At 43.0% G+C, this 26,781-nt stretch overlaps 2 protein-coding genes across 2 annotated transcripts in view; both read right to left on the bottom strand.

Annotated features, from left to right (window-relative positions):
* Positions 1-10,500, bottom strand: part of LOC142256623 (solute carrier family 2, facilitated glucose transporter member 5-like) — a 46,889-nt gene extending 36,389 nt beyond the window's left edge. The window contains exon 1 of the mRNA XM_075328404.1: positions 10,473-10,500. The gene's annotated coding sequence lies outside the window, so the exon portion shown is untranslated. The remainder of the gene's footprint in view (positions 1-10,472) is intronic.
* An 8,589-nt stretch (positions 10,501-19,089) lies between these two features.
* GPR157 (G protein-coupled receptor 157) overlaps positions 19,090-26,781 on the bottom strand; it is a 31,582-nt gene continuing 23,890 nt past the window's right edge. Inside the window, 3 exon segments of the mRNA XM_075328405.1 lie at positions 19,090-20,243; positions 23,721-23,912; positions 26,777-26,781. The exon segment at positions 26,777-26,781 is cut by the window's right edge and continues 209 nt beyond it. Coding sequence (XP_075184520.1) covers positions 20,019-20,243; positions 23,721-23,912; positions 26,777-26,781 — 422 coding nt within the window. The 3' untranslated portion in view covers positions 19,090-20,018.

Below are 26,781 nucleotides of genomic sequence, written 5' to 3'. Positions count from 1 at the left end.
TTTCCAATTTTTGAGCTTCCAATGAGCTAATCCAAGTCTATGGCACCAAGGATATAAGATCATGGGGTTGTGGGGGCCAGGTCATCACTTCCAGGACTCTGCAGGGGCCGGATCATCACCTCAAGGGCTCTGTGGGGGCGGGATCATCACCTCCAGGGCTCCGTGGCGGCGGGATCATCACATCCATGGCTCTGCGGGGGCTGGATCATCACCTCCAGGGCTCTGCAGGGGCCGGATCATCACCTCCAGGACTCTGCGGGGGACGGATCATCACCTCCCTGACTCTGTGGGGGACGGATCATCACTTCCAGGATTCTGCGGGGGCCGGATCATCACTTCCAGGGCTCTACAGGGGCCAGATCATCACTTCCAGGACTCTGTGGGTGCCGGATCATCACCTCCAGGACTCTGCGGGGACCAGATTATCACCTCCAGGGCTCCTCGTTCTTCTTTACTCTGAAGATAGTTCTTGATGACATTGGCTGGATGTTTGGAGTCAATGTTCGGCTGCAGAATAAATGTGAAGCCAATCAGATGTTTTCCTAATGGTATTAGATGATAGATAAGTATCTTCCTGCAGTTCTTAAGTGAATAACTTGCAAGTTATCACTTTTCCACGATAACTTGGAAATTGCTGGGCTACACCATTCACAAGAAATGGGCTCTAAAATGCTGCACAGTCACACCTCTGTTCGATTGTCTATAGAACTGCTCATGGGAAGATCTCAGGATCAGTAGAGGTTCCAGCCCTATCCTCAGGATAGAGGATAACTTGCTGATTGTGGGGTCCAATCACTGCAACAGGACTCCTGGTGAGCGACGCAACACAAGGGGAAAACAATGGAAACAATACAATAGCAGGCCCTGGTGTTAGGGAGAGGAGAGCGGGGTTACCTCTTAACATTCACGTGATGTTGATCCCTGCACTCCCTAACAACCCTAGATGGGTCCTTCCCCAGTGCGTCGTCACGTGCCTAGGCCCTCACTGGTCCTGAACTCACATTGACTAGTGAGGCCTTACTTTGGCCAGCAAGTCGCTAGTCTCGCCACTGCAGCAAGACAAACAGGTGCCAAAAACCCCCAGAACAAATAACACTCCACAGCTTCCCAGTAGAAACCTCTCAGCTGCAAAAGAAGCAACACCTCAGCTTCTCCTTAGACAGGTTCCTTCAACGTGGACAGTATAGAATGAGCTTTAGCTGGCATAGAGAGAAGTGAGGAGTGGGTATTCATAGCAGAAGTGAGAGACAGAAACTCATATTACAACTACCTATTAGAATGCAGCAGGATAGAAAGGAACATTAAGCCCTTCAGCACCAGATAGAATTAAATAAATTCCAACTCAGGATACTAAAGAGGATCTGTGATCAACTATATGCTGTGAACTTTTGATCCCAGATCCCCCAACCCCCCAAGGTCACCATCAGGCCGTGACCCACTTGTGACACTAAAATCCCCACTGATTCCAAGAACAGGACACTAATTTACTGCACATTTATCTGCTAAAGTCTTTGTCTATGGTACCGGCAAATTTAACAGTGTACGGCCAATATTCCATTTTCACTGGGCATTGCAGAGTCCCATTTTCTCAGAGGTTGGATCCTTATTAATTATGTAATACAGCAATCCCAATACAGTGTGTATAATAGCATTAAAATTAATCCTTTATTATAGTTAATCTAAAAACAAGAACACCAGTTCCTCTGATTCATATATCAGCTCATAAACCCTCACCATGCATATGCGACATGAGTGCCCAGGTAGCTTATAAAAAAAATTGTTTAAAAGAACTGAGAGTCCTCAGTGGTTGATACCTTTTAATGGCTAACTGAAAAGATGGTAATAATTGCAAGCTTTCGAGACTACTCAGGTCGCTTCATCAGGCATGGTATAACACAAAATCTGAAGAGTCACATATTTATACACAACAGGACATAGAAAAGTGCAGTAAAAGCTTATAGGCAAATCATGTTGCATGTAGGTAAACATGGTGGTGGCCACTAGGTCAAAACAAATTAACAAACCAACACAATAAACAAAACAAAAAGTGATTATGCCCAGGTCAACGGACAATGGTCCAATTTGATAGAAAAACTAAGCATAAAAAATAAATATACCTAACAGAAAATGTTATCAATTATCACCTGATAATAATCATGGTATCTGACCATTGTCAGTAACACATGTTAAGGGATATAAAAAGGAATTGTCTCACCAAATCCTTCCAAAAAGAGGGGCAGGCAGTCTCTCCTTCAGATTCCTGGGTTCAGTATGCTAGTCCAGCATTCACTCTCCCTATCCAGCCAGGAGACCAAAAAATAACAAAATTACCTGCCGCCCCAAACTCCCATCCTAACAAGGACGGTCCACATCTAAATTGCAGAGTTGGACCCCTAAGCTGACCCTGTTGGTGTTACTGACAATGGTCAGATACCATGATTATTATCAGGTGATAATTGATAACATTTTCTGTTAGGTATATTTATTTTTTATGCTTAGTTTTTCTATCAAATTGGACCATTGTCCGTTGACCTGGGCATAATCACTTTTTGTTTTGTTTATTGTGTTGGTTTGTTAATTTGTTTTGACCTAGTGGCCACCACCATGTTTACCTACATGCAACATGATTTGCCTATAAGCTACCTGGGCACTCATGTCGCATATGCATGGTGAGGGCTTTATGAGCTGATGTTATATGAATCAGAGGAACTGGTGTTCTTCTTTTTAGATTAACTATAATAAAGGATTAATTTTAATGCTATTATACATCCTTATTAATTAGCAATGTATAACTCCTGTGGTTAGATGACAAGTTATAATGTTGGCAAAAACTCTTTACCAAATTAGCAACAGCAACAAAAAGTCTAACTGGCTAGATACAAAAACATTTTGCAGAATCTCATTTTTAGGCAGGAAGTATACGGCTGCGCACTATTTGGTCTCATTGTATTCGCCATGCTGAGGATTTCATAAGTTAGTCGACTTTTGCTTGGATACATAGTCCATTTGAGGTGATGCAATTGGTTAATTATATATTGCGGTTATGGTCAGGTTAATCATATATGTTTATAGGTAGTTTTTTTCTGAACCACATATTTCAGCTATGTACACGGATTGTGTGCTGAACTGGTGTCTAAATATATACCAGTGAGTAAATGTAATATCAGCAGGGAGAATTGGAGACTAAAAAACATAGGTTATACACTATCAATTAACGTGTCCACCAAAAATCACATCATAATAGTATTAATGCAGATGATATCATCCCGTTATCACAATCTGCATGACCACGTGAAGAACTGAATAAAATGTAAACATAATATTTAAAAATATACAGAAAAAAAACACAAACTCCTATTACAAAATTCTTTGTTAAAAAAAACCCCAAAAACTAATAAAGAGGTGCACATAGCTTGTATTACCACAATAGTATACAAATGACCCTTTATTTATCCAGTATGGTGAATAAAACAATTAAAGAAATGTCATAATTGCTCAAATAATATTATGTGCTGCAGGATAGCACCAATCAATAAAAATTATGGCCAGTCCTACATGAAACAAGCCCTAACACAGTTCCGACAAAAGACAAACAAATAAAAAAAGTCATAAATTTCAGCATTCTGGTGACTCAAAAAAAATGAATGACATAAATAAAATATACTTCTATATATTCTATATATACTATACATATATATTTTAATAATAATAATAATAATAATAATAATAATAATAATAATAATAATAATATTTACTAGTTGCAGTACCCGGCATTACCTGGGATAGTAACTAAGTCTCTCTCTTTCTCTCTCTCCCTCTCTTTCACTCTCCCCCTCTCGCTCCTACTCTCCCTCTCTCTCACCACTCTCCCTCTCTCTCACCACTCTCCCCATCTCACTCCCACTCACCCTCCCTCTCACCTCTCCCTCTCTCCCACCACTCCCCCTCCCTCTCACTACTCTCCCTCTCTGTCTCCACTCTCCCTCCCTCTCACCACTCTCCCTCCCTCTCACCACTCTCCCTCCCTCTCACCACTCTCCCTCCCTCTCACCACTCTCCCTCCCTCTCACCACTCTCCCTCCCTCTCACCACTCTCCCTCTCTCTTCACTACTTCCTCTCTCTAGCCCCCACTCCCCATCTCTCTCTCTCCCAATTTCCTCTCTCTCTGTCCCTCTTCCACTCTCTCTCCATCTTTCTCCCACTCTTCCTCCTTCCCAATCCCTCTCTCCCACTCTCTTCCTCTCTCTCCCCACTTTCCCTCTCTCTCTCCAACTCTCTTCCTATCTGTCCCTCTCCCACTCTCTCTTTATCTCTCTCCCATTCGCCCTCTGTCTCTCTCCCACTCACCCTATTGCCTATTCTTCCACTCTCCCTCTCTCTCTTCCCTCCCCACTCTCTCTCCATCTTGCTTCCCATTCTCACTCTCTCCCACTCTTCCTCTCTTTCACTCTCCCCCTCTCTCTCTCTCTACTATTCTCCCACCCTCCCTCTCCCCCACTCTCCATCTCTCTTTCTCTCTCTCTCCCTGTCCTTCTAACGCTCTCTCTCTCTCCCACTCTCTCTCTCTCCATCTCTCTCCCATTATCTCACTCTCTCCCACTCTCCCTCTCTCCACCGAAATCATATTAATGGACACATAAGCTTCTTATACTAAGAATGTCCTTCGTTGCCTATAGCAACCACTCACAGCTCCTATTAATGACCTGTAGCAAAATAGAAGCAGAGCTGTGATTGGTTGCTATAGGTCACCTGATAAATATCCAGGCTAACTGTCAAAACAGCCAATATATTACTTCAAACATCCAAACAGTAAGTAAGCTTTTTTTTTGGCGAATAACTGTAAAGCGCGGGGTTAAAATTTCCCCTCAAAACATATTCTATGACATTCCCTGAGTCAAATGGGGTGTCTGTGCAAAATTTTGGGATTGTAAATATTGCGGTGCGGATTCCTTTAGTGTACGCACACACACATACATACACACATACAGTACATATATACACAGCTTTATATATCAGATTTATTTTTTTCCGAATGTGATTTAATAGTACAAAAGGACAACACATGGGTTGCAACTAAATTAACATGTCTCTGCGACTTTTTTTTTTTTTTTTTTGCAGACATGTGAACAGTATTATAGAGTATAATGGGCATGTCAAAATTGAACATGTGACTGAAGCCTTAATTTTTGCATAGTAAAGAAATAAATACACTAATAATGCAATATGTAACGGGTGTCGAAAATAAATATTTTTTGCTCATTTCTTATCAGTGAAAGAAAGGAGGGAGCGATATATTCACATTGAGCCAGCAGCATAGCATACAGTGATCAGCCGCAGGGCACCCACTGCTGACTGCTATAATCCCGGGTTGGAGAGGTGGGTGCATGTAATATAATAATAAAGCCGAGAGTTAATATAATATTTATTAATGAGCTATATGACTGTTTCACTGATAATATGACCAGGAAGAAATGTCTATGCAAAACCTCCAATAAATTGCTGATGTAAGTAGTTATCCAACTTCTTAAAAAAAGGACCAGAAAAACCCCCAAAAACACTATGTAACTCCCCTTTCAGAAATGACTAAGTGGTGATGCCTCCGGTGGTCCTTCCAGACTTTGTTTACAAGCAGCTGTCACATGACCAATGTAGCCAATCAGTGATCTTTTCACTGACCTGCCTTTACTGATATTGTAAGGGAGTAGGAACAACGGAAGAGTCACTTGACTAAAATTCAGCAGTTTCTATGCAACAACATCGCCATCTGCTGGCCCCGAAGAATAATTAGGAACTCAGTAACAACGTAGGTGTTTCCTTGAGGGAAAAGGTTTGAAGAGAAGGGGAGTCAAGTGATAGTTGTGGAACAGCTACTTGGCATAAAAGCCACCAGGGAAACAGAGAAAGGGAGGAGTTGGCGTCAAGACTTGAAAAAAAGCAGACAGATGTGATGCGGATTGGGCTTCAAGAAGCTATTACTGGAGAAGTACTCGTAGTTGTTCAGATATCCCGAAGGAACCCAAAGATCGAACAGAGTACGGACCCCAGAAGGAACCTGAAGACCAAACACTGGTATATCAACTCCGGAACTAACCCAATGACTGAAGACTGACTACCGACCCCAGAAGGAACCTGAAGATTGAACACCAATATATTGACTCTGAAAAGAACCCAAAAGACTGGACGCCGAATATCGACTCCAGAAGGAACCCAAAGACTGAACAACACTGCCAGAAGACAATCCACGTGAACCAGGCCGTTGCTTCCTGTTCAGACGTACACTACTCAATGATGGGGAGAAGTTACCCACTAGCATTGGACTTGCGGCTTAGCGGGTTACACTATTCAAGGCATTGTGTTAATAACTTAAATGAGTTGAGAATAAGTGGGACTGTGACTAAAGTCAGGGTGAAAAAGAGACTGTGACTGAGTTAATCATATCAGTATCTGTAATTCAGTGTAATAAGAAACTGTATATACAGATATTGCATTAAGAATTTGTTTAGCTCTTGCAGTGTAATTACTCGTTTTTTTTTTTGTAATCACTTACACTGTTCTTTGCTCATACTTTAATAATACTGGTTTGTCGTTTGTGTGAAATAAATATTTGTTGTGAGTCACCACTGATACAGTTAGGTCCAGAAATATTTGGACAGTGACACAAGTTTTGTTATTTTAGCTGTTTACAAAAACATGTTCAGAAATAAAATTATATATATATATAATATGGGCTGAAAGTGCACACTCCCAGCTGCAATATGAGAGTTTTCACATCTAAATCGGAGAAAGGGTTTAGGAATCAGCTCTGTAATGCATAGCCTCCTCTTTTTCAAGGGACAAAAAGTAATTGGACAAGGGACTCTAAGGGCTGCAATTAACTCTGAAGGCGTCTCCCTCGTTAACCTGTAATCAATGAAGTAGTTAAAAGGTCTGGGGTTGATTACAGGTGTGTGGTTTTGCATTTGGAAGTTGTTGCTGTGACCAGACAACATGCGGTCTAAGGAACTCTCAATTGAGGTGAAGCAGAACATCCTGAGGCTGAAAAAAAAGAAAAAATCCATCAGAGAGATAGCAGACATGCTTGGAGTAGCAAAATCAACAGTCGGGTACATTCTGAGAAAAAAGGAATTGACTGGTGAGCTTGGGAACTCAAAAAGGCCTGGGTGTCCACAGATGACAACAGTGGTGGATGATCGCCGCATACTTTCTTTGGTGAAGAAGAACCCGTTCACAACATCAACTGAAGTCCAGAACACTCTCAGTGAAGTAGGTGTATCTGTCTCTAAGTCAACAGTAAAGAGAAGACTCCATGAAAGTAAATACAAAGGGTTCACATCTAGATGCAAACCATTCATCAATTCCAAAAATAGACAGGCCAGAGTTAAATTTGCTGAAAAACACCTCATGAAGCCAGCTCAGTTCTGGAAAAGTATTCTATGGACAGATGAGACAAAGATCAACCTGTACCAGAATGATGGGAAGAAAAAAGTTTGGAGAAGAAAGGGAACGGCACATGATCCAAGGCACACCACATCCTCTGTAAAACATGGTGGAGGCAACGTGATGGCATGGGCATGCATGGCTTTCAATGGCACTGGGTCACTTGTGTTATTGATGACATAACAGCAGACAAGAGTAGCCGGATGAATTCTGAAGTGTACCGGGATATACTTTCAGCCAAATGCCGCAAAGTTGATTGGACGGCGCTTCATAGTACAGATGGACAATGACCCCAAGCATACAGCCAAAGCTACCCAGGAGTTCATGAGTGCAAAAACAGTGGAACATTCTGCAATGGCCAAGTCAATCACCAGATCTTAACCCAATGGTGTATATATATATGTGTGTGTGTGTGTGTGTGTGTGTGTGTGTGTGTGTGTGTGTGTGTGTGTGTGTGTGTGTGTGTGTGTGTGTGTGTGTATATATGTATGTGTGTGTATGTCCGCTAAAGGAATCTGCACCGTCGCATTTACAATTATGAAATTTTGCAAAGACGCCCCCATGTGACCCAGGGAACTTCATAGACTATGTTTTGACGGGAAAAATTAACCCCGCGCTTTACAGTTACTCTCAAAAATCCTGCCTCCATTAACCCCGCGCTTTACAGTTACTCTCAAAAATCCTGCCTCCATTAATTTGAATGGAGCTGGGAGCTGCAGGCTATTAATAGCAACTGTCAGTGGTTGCTATAGGAACAAAATAAACTGTTAGTATAACAAGCTTATGTGTGAGTGAGAGACAGAAAAAGACAGACAGAGACAGACAGGGAAAGAGACAGAGAGATCGAAACAGAGACAGCCCGGCAAAGAGACAGCCCGGCAAAGAGACAGCCCGGCAAAGAGACAACCGGGCAAGGAGACAGCCGGGCAAGGAGACAGCCGGGCAAGGAGACAGCCGGGCAAGGAGACAGCCGGGCAAGGAGACAGCCGGGCAAGGAGACAGCCCGGCAAAGAGACAGCCCGGCAAAGAGACAACCGGGCAAGGAGACAGCCGGGCAAGGAGACAGCCGGGCAAGGAGACAGCCGGGCAAGGAGACAGCCGGGCAAGGAGACAGCCGGGCAAGGAGACAGACTGATAACGAGACAAGACGGGGAACGAGACAAGACGGGGAACGAGACAAGACGGGGAACGAGACAGACGGGCAAAGAGACAGCCCTGGAAGGAGACAGACAGGGAACGAGAGACGGGGAACGAGAGAGACAGATAGAGACAGACAGACACAGAGAAAGAGAGAGACACAGAGAGAGACACAGAGATAGAGAGAGACAGACACAGCGATAGAGACAGATAGAGAGACTGATAAGAGAAACTGATACAGACAGAAACTCAAAGAGAAATAGTTACTATCCTGGGCAACGCCCAGGTACTACAGCTAGTATATACGGTATATATTATCATCAACAGTGCTCTGCTGTGGAAACTTTCCTCTAATAATGGATTGAGGATAGAGTCGGTGTGAAACGATTTGCAAGCCCAAGTCCGTAAGTCATCATCAATATTGGAGGCTGCTGGAAGGGAGCCCTAAGAATTGCCTTGTATGTGCTGGCTTCTTCTACATACAGTATTTTATTCTAGTTAGCTAGGATGGAGCAATGTCATATTTATGTAACTGAGCGAATAGGATTAAACCTTACACTAATTTTCAGTCTGCGATCTTTAATCCTTCAATAATTTTCATTCTCCCACCCATAACCCCTATATGCAAGTTTGGCAGTCTGATTCAAGTTTCAGATTTTAGAGAGTTTATCACATGAATACATGCTGGATAGGGAGTATTTCTCCCAGTAATACAGGCTGGATATAAAGTGTCTATCCCAGAAATACATTCTAGATATTGAGTGTCTCTTCCAGTAATACAGGCTGGATATGAAGAGTCTCTCCCAGTAATACAGGCTGGATAGGGTATGTCTCTCCCAGTAATACAGGCTGGATATGGAGTCTCTCTCCCAGTAATAAAGGCTAGATATAGAATGTCTCTCCCAGTAATACAGGCAGGATAGGAGCTCTGTGTATAACCAGGATGGTAGATAAAGGACTTACAGACACTCTGCAGGAGCAAAAAGATCAAAAATGGTTATAATTAAGATTATTTAGAAATGTTCTTAACTTTCAAATTTAGAAGGAAATGAACAATACATAAAAATCTGTGCAAAGGTATACATAGCTTTTCAAAGGGTTGTCTGGGACTTTAACATTGATGAGCTATTCTTAGGGTATAGCGGCCACAGCTGGGTACTCAATATCCACCCCCTATTAAAATCAATAAGGGGTAAATGTGTAGTACCCGGCCTTAGCCACTATTCAGGCCGCATCTGAATAGTTCTGGCCGGTAGCAGAACTGCAAACAGCTGATTGGCGGTAGCGTGCGGTGATGAATCCTCGCCAATCAGACCTATCATGACTAAGGACAGGTCTTCAATGGACAGTCTTGGACAATCCCTTTAATGTTTATTATTGTCACACAATAATGGAGAGCCACATGCCCTAAAACATGTAAGTCTAAACAGAAGGAAGCATGGCAAAGTACCGTACGTGTAGGGTGGCACTGAGGACACAAATGTAATACCAGCTTATGTGATATATGTGTAACACTAGAACTACTGGACTCGTGACACCTATATAGAAATACATAGTGCAAAGTAGTCAAAATGACTCAGTAGTTCTAGTGTTAAGCAGATGTTCAACTACCGGTTGACAAGTGACGGAGAATAATGACTCAAGATTTGCAAAAGTCTGGGTTTATACACAAATAAGGGGCATTGAATGAGGCTGAGGCATATTACAAGACCACGGACAAAAGTAGTTGGATTTTTTAAAAAAATGTCATGCAACCTCTTCCACTATGGCTGAACGGAGTCAGATCCCAGCGATCCCAGAGTTATGGTCAATTGTTATTATGATGGGATTGATTAGGTCCATCTGCTGCTTGGCCTACATAAGACTGCCGATCGGCACGATTTTGGAGGATCATTACCTCCGGAAGGAAATGCAATGAAGATTAATCTATCAGCAGACCCCTGGTAAATACAGGGCGGTCCAAAAGTAGGTGGACAGAATTGTGTGATAGGGTTATCAAACATGGTGTAAAGTAAAACTGACTCAGTTGCCCTTAGCAACCAATCAGATTCCCCCTTTCATTTTCCAAAGAGTCTGTGAAGAATGAAAAGTGGAATCTGATTGGTAGCTAAGGGCAACTGAGTCAGTTTCACTTTGTAATAGGGTTATCAAACATGGTGTAAAGTAAAACTGACTCAGTTGCCCTTAGCAACCAATCAGATCCCCCCTTTCATTTTCCAAAGAGTCTGTGAAGAATGAAAAGTGGAATCTGATTGGTTGCTAAGGGCAACTGAGTCAGTTTCACTTTGTAATAGGGTTATCAAACATGGTGTAAAGTAAAACTGACTCAGTTGCCCTTAGCAACCAATCAGATTCCACCTTTCATTTTCCAAAGAGTCTGTGAAGAATGAAAAGTGGAATCTGATTGGTTGCTGAGGGCAACTGCGTCAGTTTCACTTTACACCATGTTCGATAACCCTATCACACATACTGTCCACCTACTTTTGGACCACCCTGTATATGGCCCCCATGTATCTGTGTGCACACACCTACAGCATTTCTCCCAGAGCCACACTGTCACTTCTGTTTATATAACTTGATAAATAAAGGAACTGTATCCTCCTCATTACGCCAGAATGTGAACACGTCTCTATGGCTCTAATGCAGGGTAATGGCTTACACGCCAGCTTCACCCGGCTTGGGTATTGTCCAAATGTATCGATAGTAGTGAATTGCTTAATGGTAACGATATTTAACAATTAAATATAATTTGCATATATAATCAGGCCCATTCATCATTCCTTTGTACATGTGTCTGACTCCTCTACAGGACTAATGACATCAGAAGGGCAAAATGGTGCCTAGAACTTAAGGTCTTCTAAAGACGCCACATACAGGGAGCTCAACCTGAATGCCCCTGTACTGCAGATATTCATTTTAAGAGAAGTTATATAAAAGTTTGTCAGGAAATTAGTTTTGGAAAGAGTCCTTTTTTTCCCCCTTCCTCTGGGTTATTTTTGTAGGGATCCGCACTCCGTGCTTTTTAACATATTCCTTGCAGCCTGATAAGTGTCTTCACTTGCTCAGTTCATGGACACCCTTCCTCTATCAATTTCCATTTTTCCTTTCTATCGTCACATCACAGGTGCATCCCACCACAAGAGCTGGAGGGGATGTTCCCTTAAACTGGTCAGGGTCTTCTTGGAAATGTGTTGACCCCTGAACCCCACACCTTATACAGTGTGTCCACCCATATCCTGTCCACCGCCATTAACCTGAGAACGGCGGCAGCTATAGGCATAGAAGTGGTGTCTAGGTATAGTAAAGTAGCCATGCGCTACTCAATTAAACCACCTATAGCGCCACCTGGTGGAAAACAACGGAGATAGCATTTTTATATCGAAAACGATAGAGAAAATAAGTGAATTACAAAGTTGTAGGGAATCATCAATTCAATACGAATCGACACCTTGCATACAGAAATGCTATGATTAGAACGTATAAAACTCACAAGGCTGTGGACGTGAAGCGATACCTCATGGAGACCTTCCTACAAGTCATTGGGTATGCTGGCTGTGTGGAGTGGCCTTCACGCTCTCCTGACCTGACCCCATTCGACTCCTTTCTGTGAGGTCACATCAAACAGCAGGTGTATGCGACCCCTCCACCAACATTGCAGGACCTACGACGACGTATCACAGATGCTTGTGCAAACGTGTCACCTACCATATTGCACAACGTGCAGCAAGATACAGTATGCTGTGCAGAGGCCAGATGTGCATTGCAGCTGACGGGGGCCACTTTGAGCATCAAGGTTAAATGAGCACCATATGCATGACCAGCATTCAATGTTTTGGAGGGGGTGGGGGGGGTCACGGGTTTCATATTATAGCATTTCTGTATGCAAGGTGTGGATTCGTATTGAATTGATGATGCCCTACAACTTTGTAATTCACTTTATTTCTCCATCTCGTTCCGTTTTCGAGATAAAAATGCTAACTCCGTTGTTTTCCACCAGGTGGCGCTATAGGTGGTTTCATTGCGTGGCGCATGGCTACTTTACTATACCTAGACACCACTTCTATGCCTATAGCTGCTTCCGTTCTCAAGTTAATGGCGGTGGACAAGATATGGGTGGACACTGTATACAGGATCATGGCCATGACATTATAAAAGAGCCCATACTACGGATACTTTCCTGTTACTCACCATTCCATTCTTCTCACACAAAACCGCTAGGAGAGCACAGACTTGTCACCCTCAACTTACACAAGTTAGAGATGTTTTTGGTGCACATACCAGTTTTATAGATTTGGGAACTGTGCTAATTCTCATGCTCTGCAATTTACAACCCACTCTTTTTGTGAGCAGTTTCTCTTGATCGACATTCTGCCAGCACTATAGAGGCGGGAACGTCCTGTCACTTCCATTGCAATGCTCCTACTATTGTCCAGTGGTTTGCCTGCCCTAAACTAAAAGTCTGCCATGGTGTCATGCGGAGATCTGCTGTAATCTCCTCAGGCGTCTTGACGTCTTCAGACTTCACACTGCAGAGTCTGACACAACACCTGGTACTGTTGAGTTACTCTGTCAGAGGCGGGTGTCAACCGGATTTGTGCTCACTGGTGATCAGTCTAGCAGGAGTTAATTTCTACTGCTAGGTCTTCAGCTGCTGCACTAATCACAGCCACCTCCACCCTTTAAAAGACGGTGGAACCTGGCCCCTCATGCCGATTATAGCTCTAGCTTTGCTCCAGCGATACCGGTCTTTGTGCGTGGTGATTCAGTTGTTTAACTGTTGTATGCTATTTGGTGTGCGGTGGAAATATCCTTGTTATTTCCTCCATGAGCACATATTGTCTTCACCCGTGTGTGCTTGAAGTGAGTTTGAGTCTTGGTTTTCCCGTATTTCGATATTTGTGGGATTTATTACTCCTGTCCCAGCTTTCCCCGGAAAGAGGGGAAGGAGCATGTTAGACCAGGGCAATTCAGGAGTTAGGACTACGCTGGCAGTTCAGACCTTGCGACCATCTGCCGTACCACTGGAATAAGGGACAGTTTAGGGTCCCTAGTCTGAGGGCTAGTCTAGGCGGCCCTACTCCTGGTTACCGTATTATACTACGTGATACATGGTTATGCACATATAAAGTTTTTCAGACCGGAGAGCAGGAGCAGAGACAAAGAGCCATCCCTATTTCTGATGATCCATCTCAGAATTTTTACAGGTAGAGACAAATTATACTTGACGACAGACAGTGGTGTAAATATTTCTGTAGTGCATCAATTGCATAACAAAGTGCTCTAGCAACAATTTTGCCAATCCAGTGGGGAGTGCAAGCTTGTAGACCCTAATCATATGACTCTTTTACTGGGTATTCGCACGCAAATAGTTATTATGACCCATCCACTGGATGTTAAAACGGTTAGGGCACTTTCACATCTCGTTTTCACCTACGTTCATTGGTCCCGGCGGGGCGTCCTTCCAGCCCCCCCAAAACGTGTTTCGGATGCATACGCCGCCGACGGGGCCATTGTGCTCTGTCTTGCTCCATTTTCAGGCATATACGTTTTCTCCAAGCGGACACCCAAGCGTAGAAATTGCATGTGTTTTTTAGTGCGTTTTTCCTGCCAGAGGGTGCAAAATAATTTCTACATTGTGTGCAGATACCCTTAGGCCTTGTGCCCAAGCTGCAGTTTTTGATGCATTTGTTCAAAATCTGCATTCCTATCTTGAAGCCAGCAAAGTCTATAGCCTATATAGACTATAGGATTTCTAAAGAGCTATGCGCACATTGCTTTTTTTTTATGTCCTTGTGCATGTGGTGCAGAAAAAAAAATCTGAAGCAATTGTTGGGGCATTTTTTAGCTCTTTCAGCCATTGACTTCATTAAAAAAAAAAAACACATCAAAACTGGATGCTTTTTTTGGTCCTTTTTTTCTACCAGAAGGTGCAGATTTGATTCAGAAAATTTCAGTACCAAATCTGCAGCGTGTGCGCATAGCCTTACAATGCAACTTGTCTAGGCAATGCTCTGTGAGCTGGACTAAGCAAATTTACCAACACTGATACATTGTAGCAAATTCTGCAGACCGCAGTAAGATATGCATAGATATACAGCTCACCGAAGATCGGATACAATCGTGTCCATCTCTCAGTCGTGAGCATAGAGAACTTATCACACAGTAAGGCTACTTTCACACTTGCGTTGAACGGCATCCGTTGCATTGAGTTGTGTGACGGATGCAACGGATGTGTTGCATTTAGTGGCACAACGGATGCAACGAATCGTACAAAACAACGGAATCTTTTTTTTTTTTTTTTTCCTTCGTTTTACCGGCGGCAGACTATTGTGAACGATCAGCTGATCGCTCACAGCAGGCGGTCGCCGGGTGATCAGCTGATCGTTCAGCCACCGAGAATGTGTGAGGGGGGCAGAGTTCGGGGTTTGTGGAGCCAAGCAGGACCATGGCACTGAGGATATCAGTGCAGCGAGGAATGCAAGGCTCGGGACAGGTGAGTGTGAGTGTGTGTGTGTGTGCATGCGTGTGTACATGTGGAGTGAAGTGCGGGAGGGAGCGGAGCCAAGCGGGAAAGTGTCGGGCTCCCTGCACACGTAGCCAGGGTAAATATCGGGTAACTAGGCAAAGCACTTTGCTTGGTTCCCCGATATTTACCATGGTTACCAGCGTACACCACTTAGCGCTGGCTCCTTGCACCCGTAGCCAGGGTAAATATCGGGTAACTAGGGAAAGTGCATTGCTTAGTAAGCAGATGTTTACCCTGGTTACGTGTGCAGGGGGGAGCCAGAGAGAGCATGCGCAGCGAAATCCTACGGATTGCGCTGCTCAAAAAACCTTACATGCAGGGTTCCCTCCGCCCGACGCAGCGTCAAAATAATGACGCTGCGTCGTGCAGCGGATGCAACGCAAGACCATCCGTTGCTATCCGTAGCTAATAAGTCTATGAGGAATATAACTGTTTCCTGCAACGGTTACCGTAATTCCTCAAGGCTGCGGATAGCAACGGAAGCCGTCCAACGCAAGTGTGAAAGTAGCCTTAACCATGAGCCGCTCCTGATAAATATCTTCTACATAAATAACCCGCACACTCTTTATTTATAAATATGAAAAAGTTTATATAAGTCTTACATATACACTTCAAGTAACATTGCCCCAATGGAACAGAATCCACAGATAGAAATACATGGAGTTTTCACAGACATGAGATACTGCGCTGCCCCGCTGCATTTTCTTACACAGAATATTTTTTTTTACTTATCTGATTTTTAAATTCACTTATTCTCGGTGTTAAAAAAGACATTTTTCACTTGAGCCCCAAAGAATAAAACTCAGTGAAGCATCCGATTTTGGTGATTCCGGATGACTATGTTATGTGTATGGTGTACGGAGGTGTGACAACACTCCCGAAAGACAATGACAGGAGAAAGAAGGATCAGTCAAGGTAAAGGGGTTGTCCCCTTGTAGAAAAGCTTTTACAAAAAGCTCCGTCAGTAGAAAAAAAAAACAAAAACAAAACTAACTGTGCTTTTCTCACCCTTCTGGGGTCCAGAGCAGAGTCTTCTGTGTTTGGGAGCGCAAGCATCATGACATTAGCACTGTGCGCTCGATGGCTCTTCTGATGTAGCAAATCAGATATTTATGTCTTCGCTCCAGGTTATTACATACATGAGGAGCAGAGGTGGAGACTCTGTGATGGACCTGGGGAGCATGAGTAAAGCGCAGGTTTGTTTTTAACTACTAACTGAGCTTTCTGGGAAAATGTTTCTTAAAAAGGACAATCCCTTTAAATCTCATTAATTGATGAATTGATGGGGCGTTAAATACAATGCACACATTGCACTTCTTGTAACCCAATACAGGAAGAATTGTGCTCCACACGATCATGTGCGCAAACCCATTGATTTTAATGGGTGTCCATGTCTCCGGTAAGTGTGAAAACGGACATCACACGTACTGGAGACACGGATGTGAGAAGGAGGCCTTAGGCTGTTTAGCGTTAGTGTGCATTCATGTAGGCAAATAGGTGTGCATCAAATCTGTAGGAGCAAAATTGCAGGATATTTTCAATCAATCCTATGTACAAAGTTGCTACTTTTTATTGTATTTTGATTCAATTTTGCACTAAAAATTGGTTGCAAAAGTGGTCACACCCTGTAGGGGTTCTCAGAATATATAAATAACTACACAAATGTTTGATCAATGTAACTACTGATTAAACGTGGTGCAAGAATACTAATCGCGGGACTATGACAGTTCTTCTGGGCAGTCAGGACTTGTAAAAACAGTTTAAAGGCACTGTGATGTTTGCACGGAAATAACAAAATCGGGACCTTTAGAGTCGTCTTAGGAGAATAGGACAAAAAGAATAAGATAAAATCATCCTTCATGTGAAAAGATTGCATAGATGATACATTTCTTGAGAATATTAATGACCCGGCTTCACTAGGATATAATTAGAAATATTCCAAGTTCACGTGTTTGGTGCAGATTTTCCCCATGTAAAATGCAAAGCAAAGTGGGTGAGATTTTATTTGGCCTCATTCACATGCTGCGTTTTTTAGTTGTTTTTTTTTGCTCCATTTCTCCTATTTGGTGCAGTTTTTTACCATTCATTTCAATGGGGAACCTGAAATCCACAAGTTAAATCGCTGATCTGCATTTTTTTGTTGCACATATAAAGATGCAGGAATAATTGTGTATGCACAGATTGGAAATATGACGATACAATCCACACCAAATACGCAATGTGTGAATGCGCTCGTAGAAGGATATGCTGAGGATTCTCCAAACCAAAACCTGCAGATTTTGCTCCGTATTTGCAGTGGATTTCACCCTATTCTTTAGCAAAGGGTGAAATTTGCAACAAAAGAAATTCCATAGTGAGAATTTCAAAGCAGATTAATTAATGCAAGAAGCATTTGTTGCATTTCTGCCAGAATTTTTTTTTTTTAATCTCATTTACTTAGCTCGGGGTTCCCCAACTCCGGTCCTCAAAACTCACCAGCAATGCAAGTTTTCAGGATTTCCTTAGTAATTGCATAGGTTTTGGAATCATCATCAGTGCACATGATTAAATTATCACATGTGCAATTACTAAGGCAATCCTAAAAACATGCTGGTGGCCCTTGAGGACTGGAGTCGGGAACACCGATTAAGCAGATATTGTAGATTTCCAGCATGCAAACCCATATGGAAAATCTGCATCAAGCACAAACCATATGTACCCTATAGGGATTGTCCAGCAGGAAAATAGATTATATTACTCCTATACTTTATTTATAAACAGGTGATTTAAGCACCAATCGACTATATGCCATTGGTTTTGGTACAGTAGAAAATTTGGCACATCCATGTATTAGTGAAGTGAAGGGGGTTGTCTGTTGGACTCATTTCAATGGTAGAGACAGCCCCCTTCACCATCACAACTGATGCCGTGATAGAGAAGGGGGATGGTTCCCTTACTGAAAGGAGTCTGACATACAACCCCCTTGGAGCAAATTACTGATCTGAGATGGGCAAAAAACAATTTATCCCAATCTGACCCTTTAAAAAAAAGAACCCCAAAAAAAACCAAAAACATCCAACTGGACAACCCCTTAAATTGCGGCAAATATACATACACAACAAACACCAAAACCCAAACCATTATAGGAATAGAGAACGTGCAACTACTGGCAACAATTACCGGAGTCTGAGAGCATAGTGAGAGGTAAAGACGATTTCAAAGGTCACTTGTGGGAGATTGTAGAAAGACCCTCATGGTGAATGTGAACACTTGATATATCCATAAAAAACACAATCATATAGGTGGGCTTCTATAAGCAAAAAACTGTTCTAGGCTGGTATGGGAGCGGTGCCTCACCAGAGTGAGCGGACTGTCCACATAGCGGAGTACCATGGTCAAAATAGATCACTTTCAGAGGGGTCACTTTGATTTTTTTTTTTTAGTGGCCAATAGTGGTAGCAGGCATTAATAGTAAACAGCCAAAAACTTAGGCTATGTTCATACTGAGATTTTGGAGGAGTTTTTTTTGTATTCTGATCAAATTACCGTATTTTTCGGATTATTAAAGACACACTTTTCCTCCCAAAAATTTTGGAGGAAAATGAGGGGTGTGTCTTAAAATTCGAATGTAGCTTACCGGGAGGTGGAGAATAGGCGCTGTGCTGGCTGCAGTGTGGGCTGGCTGTGTGGAGCAGGACAGTGCGGCGGGTGTTTCAGATGCTCTGGCTTCAAATAATGGCGCCTGTAATCGTCGCATGCTCAGATAGAGCTCTCGGCTCAATATCTCATCTGCACACGCACCGCAGCCAAGCGCCATTTCTTTGAAGCCTGCACCGCCGACAGAGAATCTGGGACACGCGCCGCACCACTGTACTCCAAACAGCCAGCACAGACCCCACCGCTGCCAGCACAGACCCCACCGCAGCCAGCACAGACCCCACCGCAGCCAGCACAGACCCCACCGCAGCCAGCACAGACCCCACCGCAGCCAGCACAGACCCCACCGCAGCCAGCACAGACCCCACCGCAGCCAGCACAGACCCCACCGCAGCCAGCACAGACCCCACCGCAGCCAGCACAGACCCCACCGCTGCCAGCACAGACCCCACCGCTGCCAGCACAGACCCCACCGCAGCGCCTGCAGCATCGCCCTACTCCAGTAGTGCCCCTGCCTTCTGTGACCCCCCCACTCCACCACTGCTGCCACCACCCTCTGGTAAGACACCACTGGAGTATAAGACAGACCCAATTTTTTTTTTCTTTTACCTTTTTCATCTCTAAATTTGGGGTGCGTCTTATAAAACGAAAAATACAGTAAATTCCTTCTCAAAAACGTTTGGAAAACTCTTCCAATGGAAAATTCACTTTTTTGTTCATGAGGTTTTTTTTTCAACTTTTTTTTGTTCTTTTCTACTAATGAGGTTGTGAAAAACACCTGGTGGGGAGAAAAAAAAATAAAAAATGGCACACTCACTTCTTCTAAGATCTTCAAATTTGGTAATGTCAAAAGAAAACAAAAAAAATGCAACTTTAGAAAAAAAAATATTTCACAGTCACTCTTAAGGAAAAGAAAAACTACAAAAACACTCCAAAAAGGAGCGTTTACTGAAGAAATCCCGGCTTGAAAAATTCATAGTTTTCGACCTGCTCAAAAACTAAACTCCGCATGCACAGAGGAATATCTAAGGCGTAAGGCGACCTGGATCCTAAGATTTTCCCAGCCCCATATAAAAAGTTATTGTAAACTCTGAGCATTGGCCTAATAAAGTGCACGGCAGTAAATCCTTCTACATACTACATCGGTAGAAAATATAAGGTCAGCCCTGTATATTCAGTGTACACCGAGGCCCCGCATCCACGGCAAATCCGGATTCAGCCTTACACCAGATGATCGGCGGGGGGTGACTGGGCAGGCGATCGGCGGTCACTGTGCCGGGATCATGTGCTGGGCAGGTGAGGAGCCCGCTTCTGGCCGTCTTGTGTTTCTCCTGTGGAGCCGTAGCCAGATGCGTACCCCTCGGAGGTGGCGCTCTCTCTGAAGTCACTCGTGCCGGAAGACTTGCAGCAGCAGATCAATGAAGTGATCAGACGCGTCCTGATGACACGAGTGCACAGAACAAACATGATGCAGTTCGCTCCACCTTGAAAACTATTCCCAATTCCCTGGGGAGGAAAAAATGTGAAAAACAAAAGAAGTAATCATCCAATGTGTCCACAATAAAGTCAAGATCCTACATTATTATTTGAGCCTATAAAGGTTTTTTGGGTTATGTCCTTTATATATATATATATATATATATATATATATATATATATATATATATATATATATATATATATATATGTAATTGTACATCAAGTTTGAAAAAGGTATATCAAACCAATAAAGCTACAGAAATAAAATCAATAATTAAAATTTTATTTTTTATTAAACAGTATTTATATTAAAAGTTGTATAAATTCATGTAAGATAATACCACATTATAACAACCAGAAACGTGGACAAGAAGTATAAAGCATGGCGGTTTGAAGTAACAGTGATCCATAACATCAAGCAAAATACAACATTTAAATAAATAAACAAAAACCATGCAAAGTGCTTAGTGCTTGTATTAATAGAATATATATGTATAAATTTATAATAAATATAGTGCTGATAACTTTCAGAATCGCAACTAGTAAATTATAAAGTGAATAGTGCTTGTAAGTATCAGCAGCATAAGTTGTCAGATCGCTGCAGCATAATGCAGAAAAAGTGCTAAGTGCCGTGTTAGTATCACTGACAGTCACCAAATCAGTTTAAATAAAAAGGTATGCCGATAATCTGGCTCAGCCCTGATAGTAATTAAATGACCCAGTCATATATAGTTACATGAATATGGGAGAAGCAAAGAAAGGCATATACCTATATAAGATTACTGCAGTCCACGTCCCGTCACCCCAACATGTTTCGCCACTGATTCTTCTCCCGCAAATTTATGTGTATAAATATATATATATATATATTATATATATATATTATATATATATTAAACCGCTCCAATGTGTGTTAGATGATGCAATGTGCATCACTAACATGGTTTTAAAATAAAAAAGAATTCATGTATCTTAAAAAAAAAAAAGTCTTTATATGCTTAGGTGAATGCAGGAAATACCTTAAATTTCAGTCATAGGGGCGGAGCTTTTCCAGGGTTCAGTCACTGTCACTCAAGTTCAGTCACGATTCTTTTTTGAACTAGGTCACACCCCCGGCATTATAATTGATTACACCACAGGTCCTTCACCATTACTTCTTTGTTGATCATCACAGGTCCTTCACCAACACTTCTCTGTTAAGCTCCACCCATTACAGTCACACCTTTGTGATATCACCACAGGTCCTTCACCAATACATCTCCTCTGCTTATCTCTGGAGCTCAGCATTGGAGAAGGACCTGTGGTGATGTCACGACCATGTGACCGTAATGGGTGTAGCCCAACAGAGAAGTGGTGGTGAAGGACCTGTGGTTATGTCACAACAATGTGACCATAATGGGCGGAGCTCAGCAGAAAAGTTGTGGGGAAGGACCTGTGGTGATCACCATAGGAGAAGTGGTGGTGAAGGACTTGTGGTGATGTCACGACCATGTGACCATAATGGGTGGAGCTCAGCAAAACAGTGGTGGTGAAGAAGCTGTGGTGATCAGCAGAGGAGAAGTGGTTACGAAGGACCTGTGATGTCACAATCATGTGACCGTAATGGGTGGAGCTCAGCAGAGAAGAACTGGTGGTGAGGTGTAACCAATTTCACAAAAACAATTGTGCCTGAGTTTGAGTGACAGTGACTGAATCCAGCAAAAGCGCCGCCCCTATGACTGAAGCCTAAGGAATATACAGCACTCAGCTAAGCATATAGCCTTTTTTAATACATGGAATTTTATTTTTAAGCCATGTTAGTGATGCACATTGCATTATTTACAACACATTAGGGGCGGTTTAATATAAAAAAATTACATGACAAGTTCCCTTTAAAGGGAGTCTTTCACTTCCAAAAGTGAAATTAAAGAATTTATACATTCAGATGGGAGACTTGGCCCCTACAAAAATCACACGTGTACAGCAGATTTTACCTATTGTGTTTAAATAAAAACATATCGGTATGTAAACAAGGGGGCTATAGTGCACCTTTAGCGAGGCCAAGTGGTCAGTGCACCACTCCCCCACTCAGTTTGCATTTTCTTCCCCTCCCCTCAAGATTGACAGTACTTGCTGTCCTTTCAGCATTGGCCGCCCGTTGCTGTTCGACCTTGTATGCAGCAAGTGGCCGATGCCGTCAGGACAGGTGGATCAGAGCATTGACATTGAAATAGTGACTCAGCACCTGCAGTATCGGTGTGTACAGGGCAGAGGATTCCATACAGGGAGTGCTTCTTGGAGTGCGGTCAATCATCACAAGAGGAGGAGTGGAGGATGGTAATGAGGGCGGAACGTTGCGCCCACCCTTTGGTCCCGCCAAGGGTGCGCCGACCCTTTGGTCCCGCCAAGGGTGCGCCGACCCTTTGGTCCCGCCAAGGGTGCTCTGAAGCCCCCTCTTTTACATATGTAAATCTGTTTTAATATAAACAAAATAAGTAAAATTTACAGTAAAAGTCTGAGGCCAAGTCTCCTTTATGACTGTATAAATGGTTTAATTTCAGTTTTGGCGGGGGGGTCACAGCCTCCCTGTAAGATACTGATGACCTATTCTTAGGATGAGTAATTAATTTCAGATTGGTGGTGGTCCGAAACCCCCTGCGATCAACTGTTTTTACCTCTGCCAGCAGCCAGATGTGAACTGCGCCGGACAGCACAGCTCCGTTCACAATGGCATTTTCCAAGTGAAAAGGAGCCGACCTGCAGTACCTGAGAACAACCACTATAGTGTTAACGGTTCTGTGAGCGCACTTCGATGTTCACACCTGACCGCCATCGGAGTTAAAAGCACTTAGTGGAGGTGCCAAGTGTTGGATCTCAATCAATAGTAATCCTGGAAGACCCTTTTAAACAAGTTTGGACAATCTATTCTTGTTAGCACTAAAAGCAATATGTAAGCATGATGATTAAAGGGGCTGTCCATCATTACAGACATTTTTTTTTTATTTAAGTGCAAGTATTGGGCCTAAAAATAAGTTTTGCAATTGGCTTTAACCATACATTTTGCAACATTTGTCTTCTATAGTCTCTGTGTTGCACTGAACACTGCAGAATGAGTTAACTGAGAATCAGTCAGTGAACCCTGATGGGAAAATTTGTGTAACTTCTCTCAGATCTTTTCTGAGCACTATGTGGTCTGCGCTTATAAATAACCTGAAAGTTGAATATGCAGGGAAACAAAAAGATGGTAAAAGCCAAATGGTGCAAAATTTATACTGGAAAATAATTGCAAAAATACATGAATTTATGTAAAAACAAGGAAAAAAAAAAAAAGACCCTAGAGATGGACAATCCCTTTAATTATCCCCCACTTTCCGGCAGTGTACGGCAGTATCCCATACAGATTCTATACCCGCAGGGGTATCGGAGCTGCGGATACAATATGAAGCCGCGCACTTGTGTAGGTCACACACCCGCTGTGCCGTTGTGTGCCGGATTATGATGGTTATGGTATATGGTGCCACTTACATGCAATACGACAAGGATGGGGTTGTGCACGGCTGGCGAGTCGCAGAGAGTCAATATGAAGCGGATGGTGCTCCAGATACGGAGAAAGATGAAGATGATGGGGATGAAGATGAGCTTCTTGTCTGCTATGGCTCTCGGCTGGTGCACGGGAGCCGCCGTCAGGATCGGACGGTATTCAGACAACGCCCTATGCTGAAGGAAGGAAGGAGAAGTCACATTATGGGCAGCAGCGGCACACGGACGCCACACACCACCGCTCACGAGAACTCTGGAGAGGAGCAGATCACCAAATCCTGGAGCTCCTGACACAGACTCAGGAAAAATAGATAAAAAATGTGTATCTGACATATATCCAATATCATCTGGTTTAATTGGTTTGTTCATGAGACCAGGAATACACTGCACCTAATGATTGTCAATGGGGTCACTGTTGGATTTTTGGCAACAGGATGAAACTTTGTCCCCAGAAACGTCAATTAAAGTTACATTATGAAAAAACAAACAGGCATAGAAAATAAAATCCACAGCAGTAATGGCGCTATGTGAATAAATATCTATATTGTGCCCCCTAGTGTTATCATTAGGTAAAATAGGGTTTAACGATGAGCGGGCACTACCATGCTCGGGTGCTCAGTACTTGTAACTAGTGATGAGCGGGCACTACCATGCTCGGGTGCTCAGTACTCGTAACTAGTGATGGGCGGGCACTACCATGCTCGGGTGCTCAGTACTCGTAACTAGTGATGAGCGAGCACTACCATGCTCAGGTGCTCAGTACTCGTAACTAGTGATGAGCGGGCACTACCATGCTCAGGTGCTCAGTACTCGTAACTAGTGATGAGCGAGCACTACCATGCTCAGGTGCTCAGTACTTGTAACTAGTGATGAGCGGGCACTACCATGCTCGGGTGCTCAGTACTCGTAACTAGTGATGAGCGAGCACTACCATGCTCAGGTGCTCAGTACTTGTAACTAGTGATGAGCGAGCACTACCATGCTCAGGTGCTCTGTACTCGTAACTAGTGATGAGCGGGCACTACCATGCTCAGGTGCTCAGTACTTGTAACTAGTGATGAGCGAGCACTACCATGCTCAGGTGCTCTGTACTTGTAACTAGTGATGAGCGAGCACTACCATGCTCAGGTGCTCAGTACTCGTAACTAGTGATGAGCGAGCACTACCATGCTCAGGTGCTCAGTACTTGTAACTAGTGATGAGCGAGCACTACCATGCTCAGGTGCTCGGTACTTGTAACTAGTGATGAGCGGGCACTACCATGCTCAGGTGCTCGGTACTTGTAACTAGTGATGAGCGGGCACTACCATGCTCAGGTGATCAGTACTTGTAACTAGTGATGAGCGGGCACTACCATGCTCGGGTGCTAAGTACTCGTAACTAGTGATGAGCGGGCACTACCATGCTCGTGTTCAAAAAAGTCAAACAAGACACTAATCATATGACAAGACTTGTTAAAAAGTGACTTTTAGGATTGCTATGCCCAATAGGTGGCGCTAGAGTTACAATCATCTTCCTCGCTGAAAAGACAATCTGTGCAGACAGGACACAGACTAATGTCGGCCCATCCTGCTGATATCGACAGGTTTGTCTGATAGTTAATGTGTACAGGGGCACCATACAATTGACCGTGCATTTCTGATTTTAGACTCTCAAGCATGCCCGGCAACGTCTGTCTCATAGAGAACCCAGGAGCACTGGGTTGAATGGGCACTGCTGTGTATGGAAGATAACTGCCAGCCAAATAATCAGCCAAAAGTATGGACGATCTTAGACTCCTGCTACTACAAAAAAAAAGGCTCAGGGGTCCCCTGCTGTGTAAGGAGCACATCCCTATTTAAAGGGGTTGTCCAGTACTAAGTTTTTGATAACCTTTCCTGAATGCTATTAGAGTGAAAATATCATAGAATTCAACCCCCTCTCCCTACAAAGGTGAAATATTGGACACTGCAGTCACCTAGTTTCGGCTCATGAAGACGACAAATTACAACCTCTGCCTTTACAGTATGGGGGCAGATGAGTATTTCCTGAAATACAGGATATCCCGCCACCTAAACTATACATTACAAAAGAGAAGTACTCATTAAAAGCAAGGTCAACATTTAAAAGGAATCTGCCAACAGGTTTTTGCTACCTCATCTGAGAGCAGAATAATGTAGGCAAAGAGATCCTGAATCTAACGATGTATCACTTATATTATTGAGTGCAGCCGTTCTGACATAATCAGAGTTTTTAGATTTAGCAATACAGCAAAGCTGAGAAAGCTGCCTCCGCCCACACCAGGCTCGGTATGTACAATGTCTATAAACAGTGAGCTGCTATTCACAGCAAGGGGTGTGCCGGACTAGCTGAACTGCTCTGGCAATGATAATCTAATGAAGATAAAAGAAACATTGCAGGTAAACAACAGCACACAGTGTGATAAGAGACACAACCCTGGTATCTGTGTGTTAACCCCTACAGCATGCTGTCTTCAGATATTAAAGCAAAAACCTGCTGACAGATTCCCTTTAAAAGGACAGGAGATGGAGATGGTAGCTCACAGCTGCCAATTATAACCTGTAAATCCATTTAAGACAATAAAAGGAACACTAAACCTAGCAAAAAAAATGGTAACAAGAAATATTTGGCCTCATAGTTTAAGCTGTAGCACTCCTGAAATAAATGCTGCAGAGGACACAAGGGTTAATCATCTGCTGATGTGTTGCTATTTCAGATGGTGATTTGTGGGAGGAGTAAAGGCCTAGTGAAGGGGTGTGGCTTAATCTGTTATAGTGCAGACAGGGAAGAGGGGGGAGGCTCCTGCTGCAGAAGTTGACTTAAAGCCACACAGAAAAGTAAGAAAGAGTTAGAGGGACATGGCTAATATCCTGGGACACGGAGAAGTTAATATATTTATCAATTCTAAAAGGATATTTAAGGAGGAAACGGGATATTTTTTTTAAAATGTTGTGATTTTTCTAGGTTTAGTGTTCCATTAAGAGAAGAAAATAAATTAAAAAAAAAATAAATAAATAAAAGTATTAAAAATGTGTTTATACCGCTC

The sequence above is a fragment of the Anomaloglossus baeobatrachus genome, chromosome 11, assembly GCF_048569485.1.
Source record: "Anomaloglossus baeobatrachus isolate aAnoBae1 chromosome 11, aAnoBae1.hap1, whole genome shotgun sequence".
In the NCBI taxonomy this organism is placed as follows: Eukaryota; Metazoa; Chordata; class Amphibia; order Anura; family Aromobatidae; genus Anomaloglossus; species Anomaloglossus baeobatrachus.
This window is presented reverse-complemented; position numbering and strand designations above follow the sequence as displayed.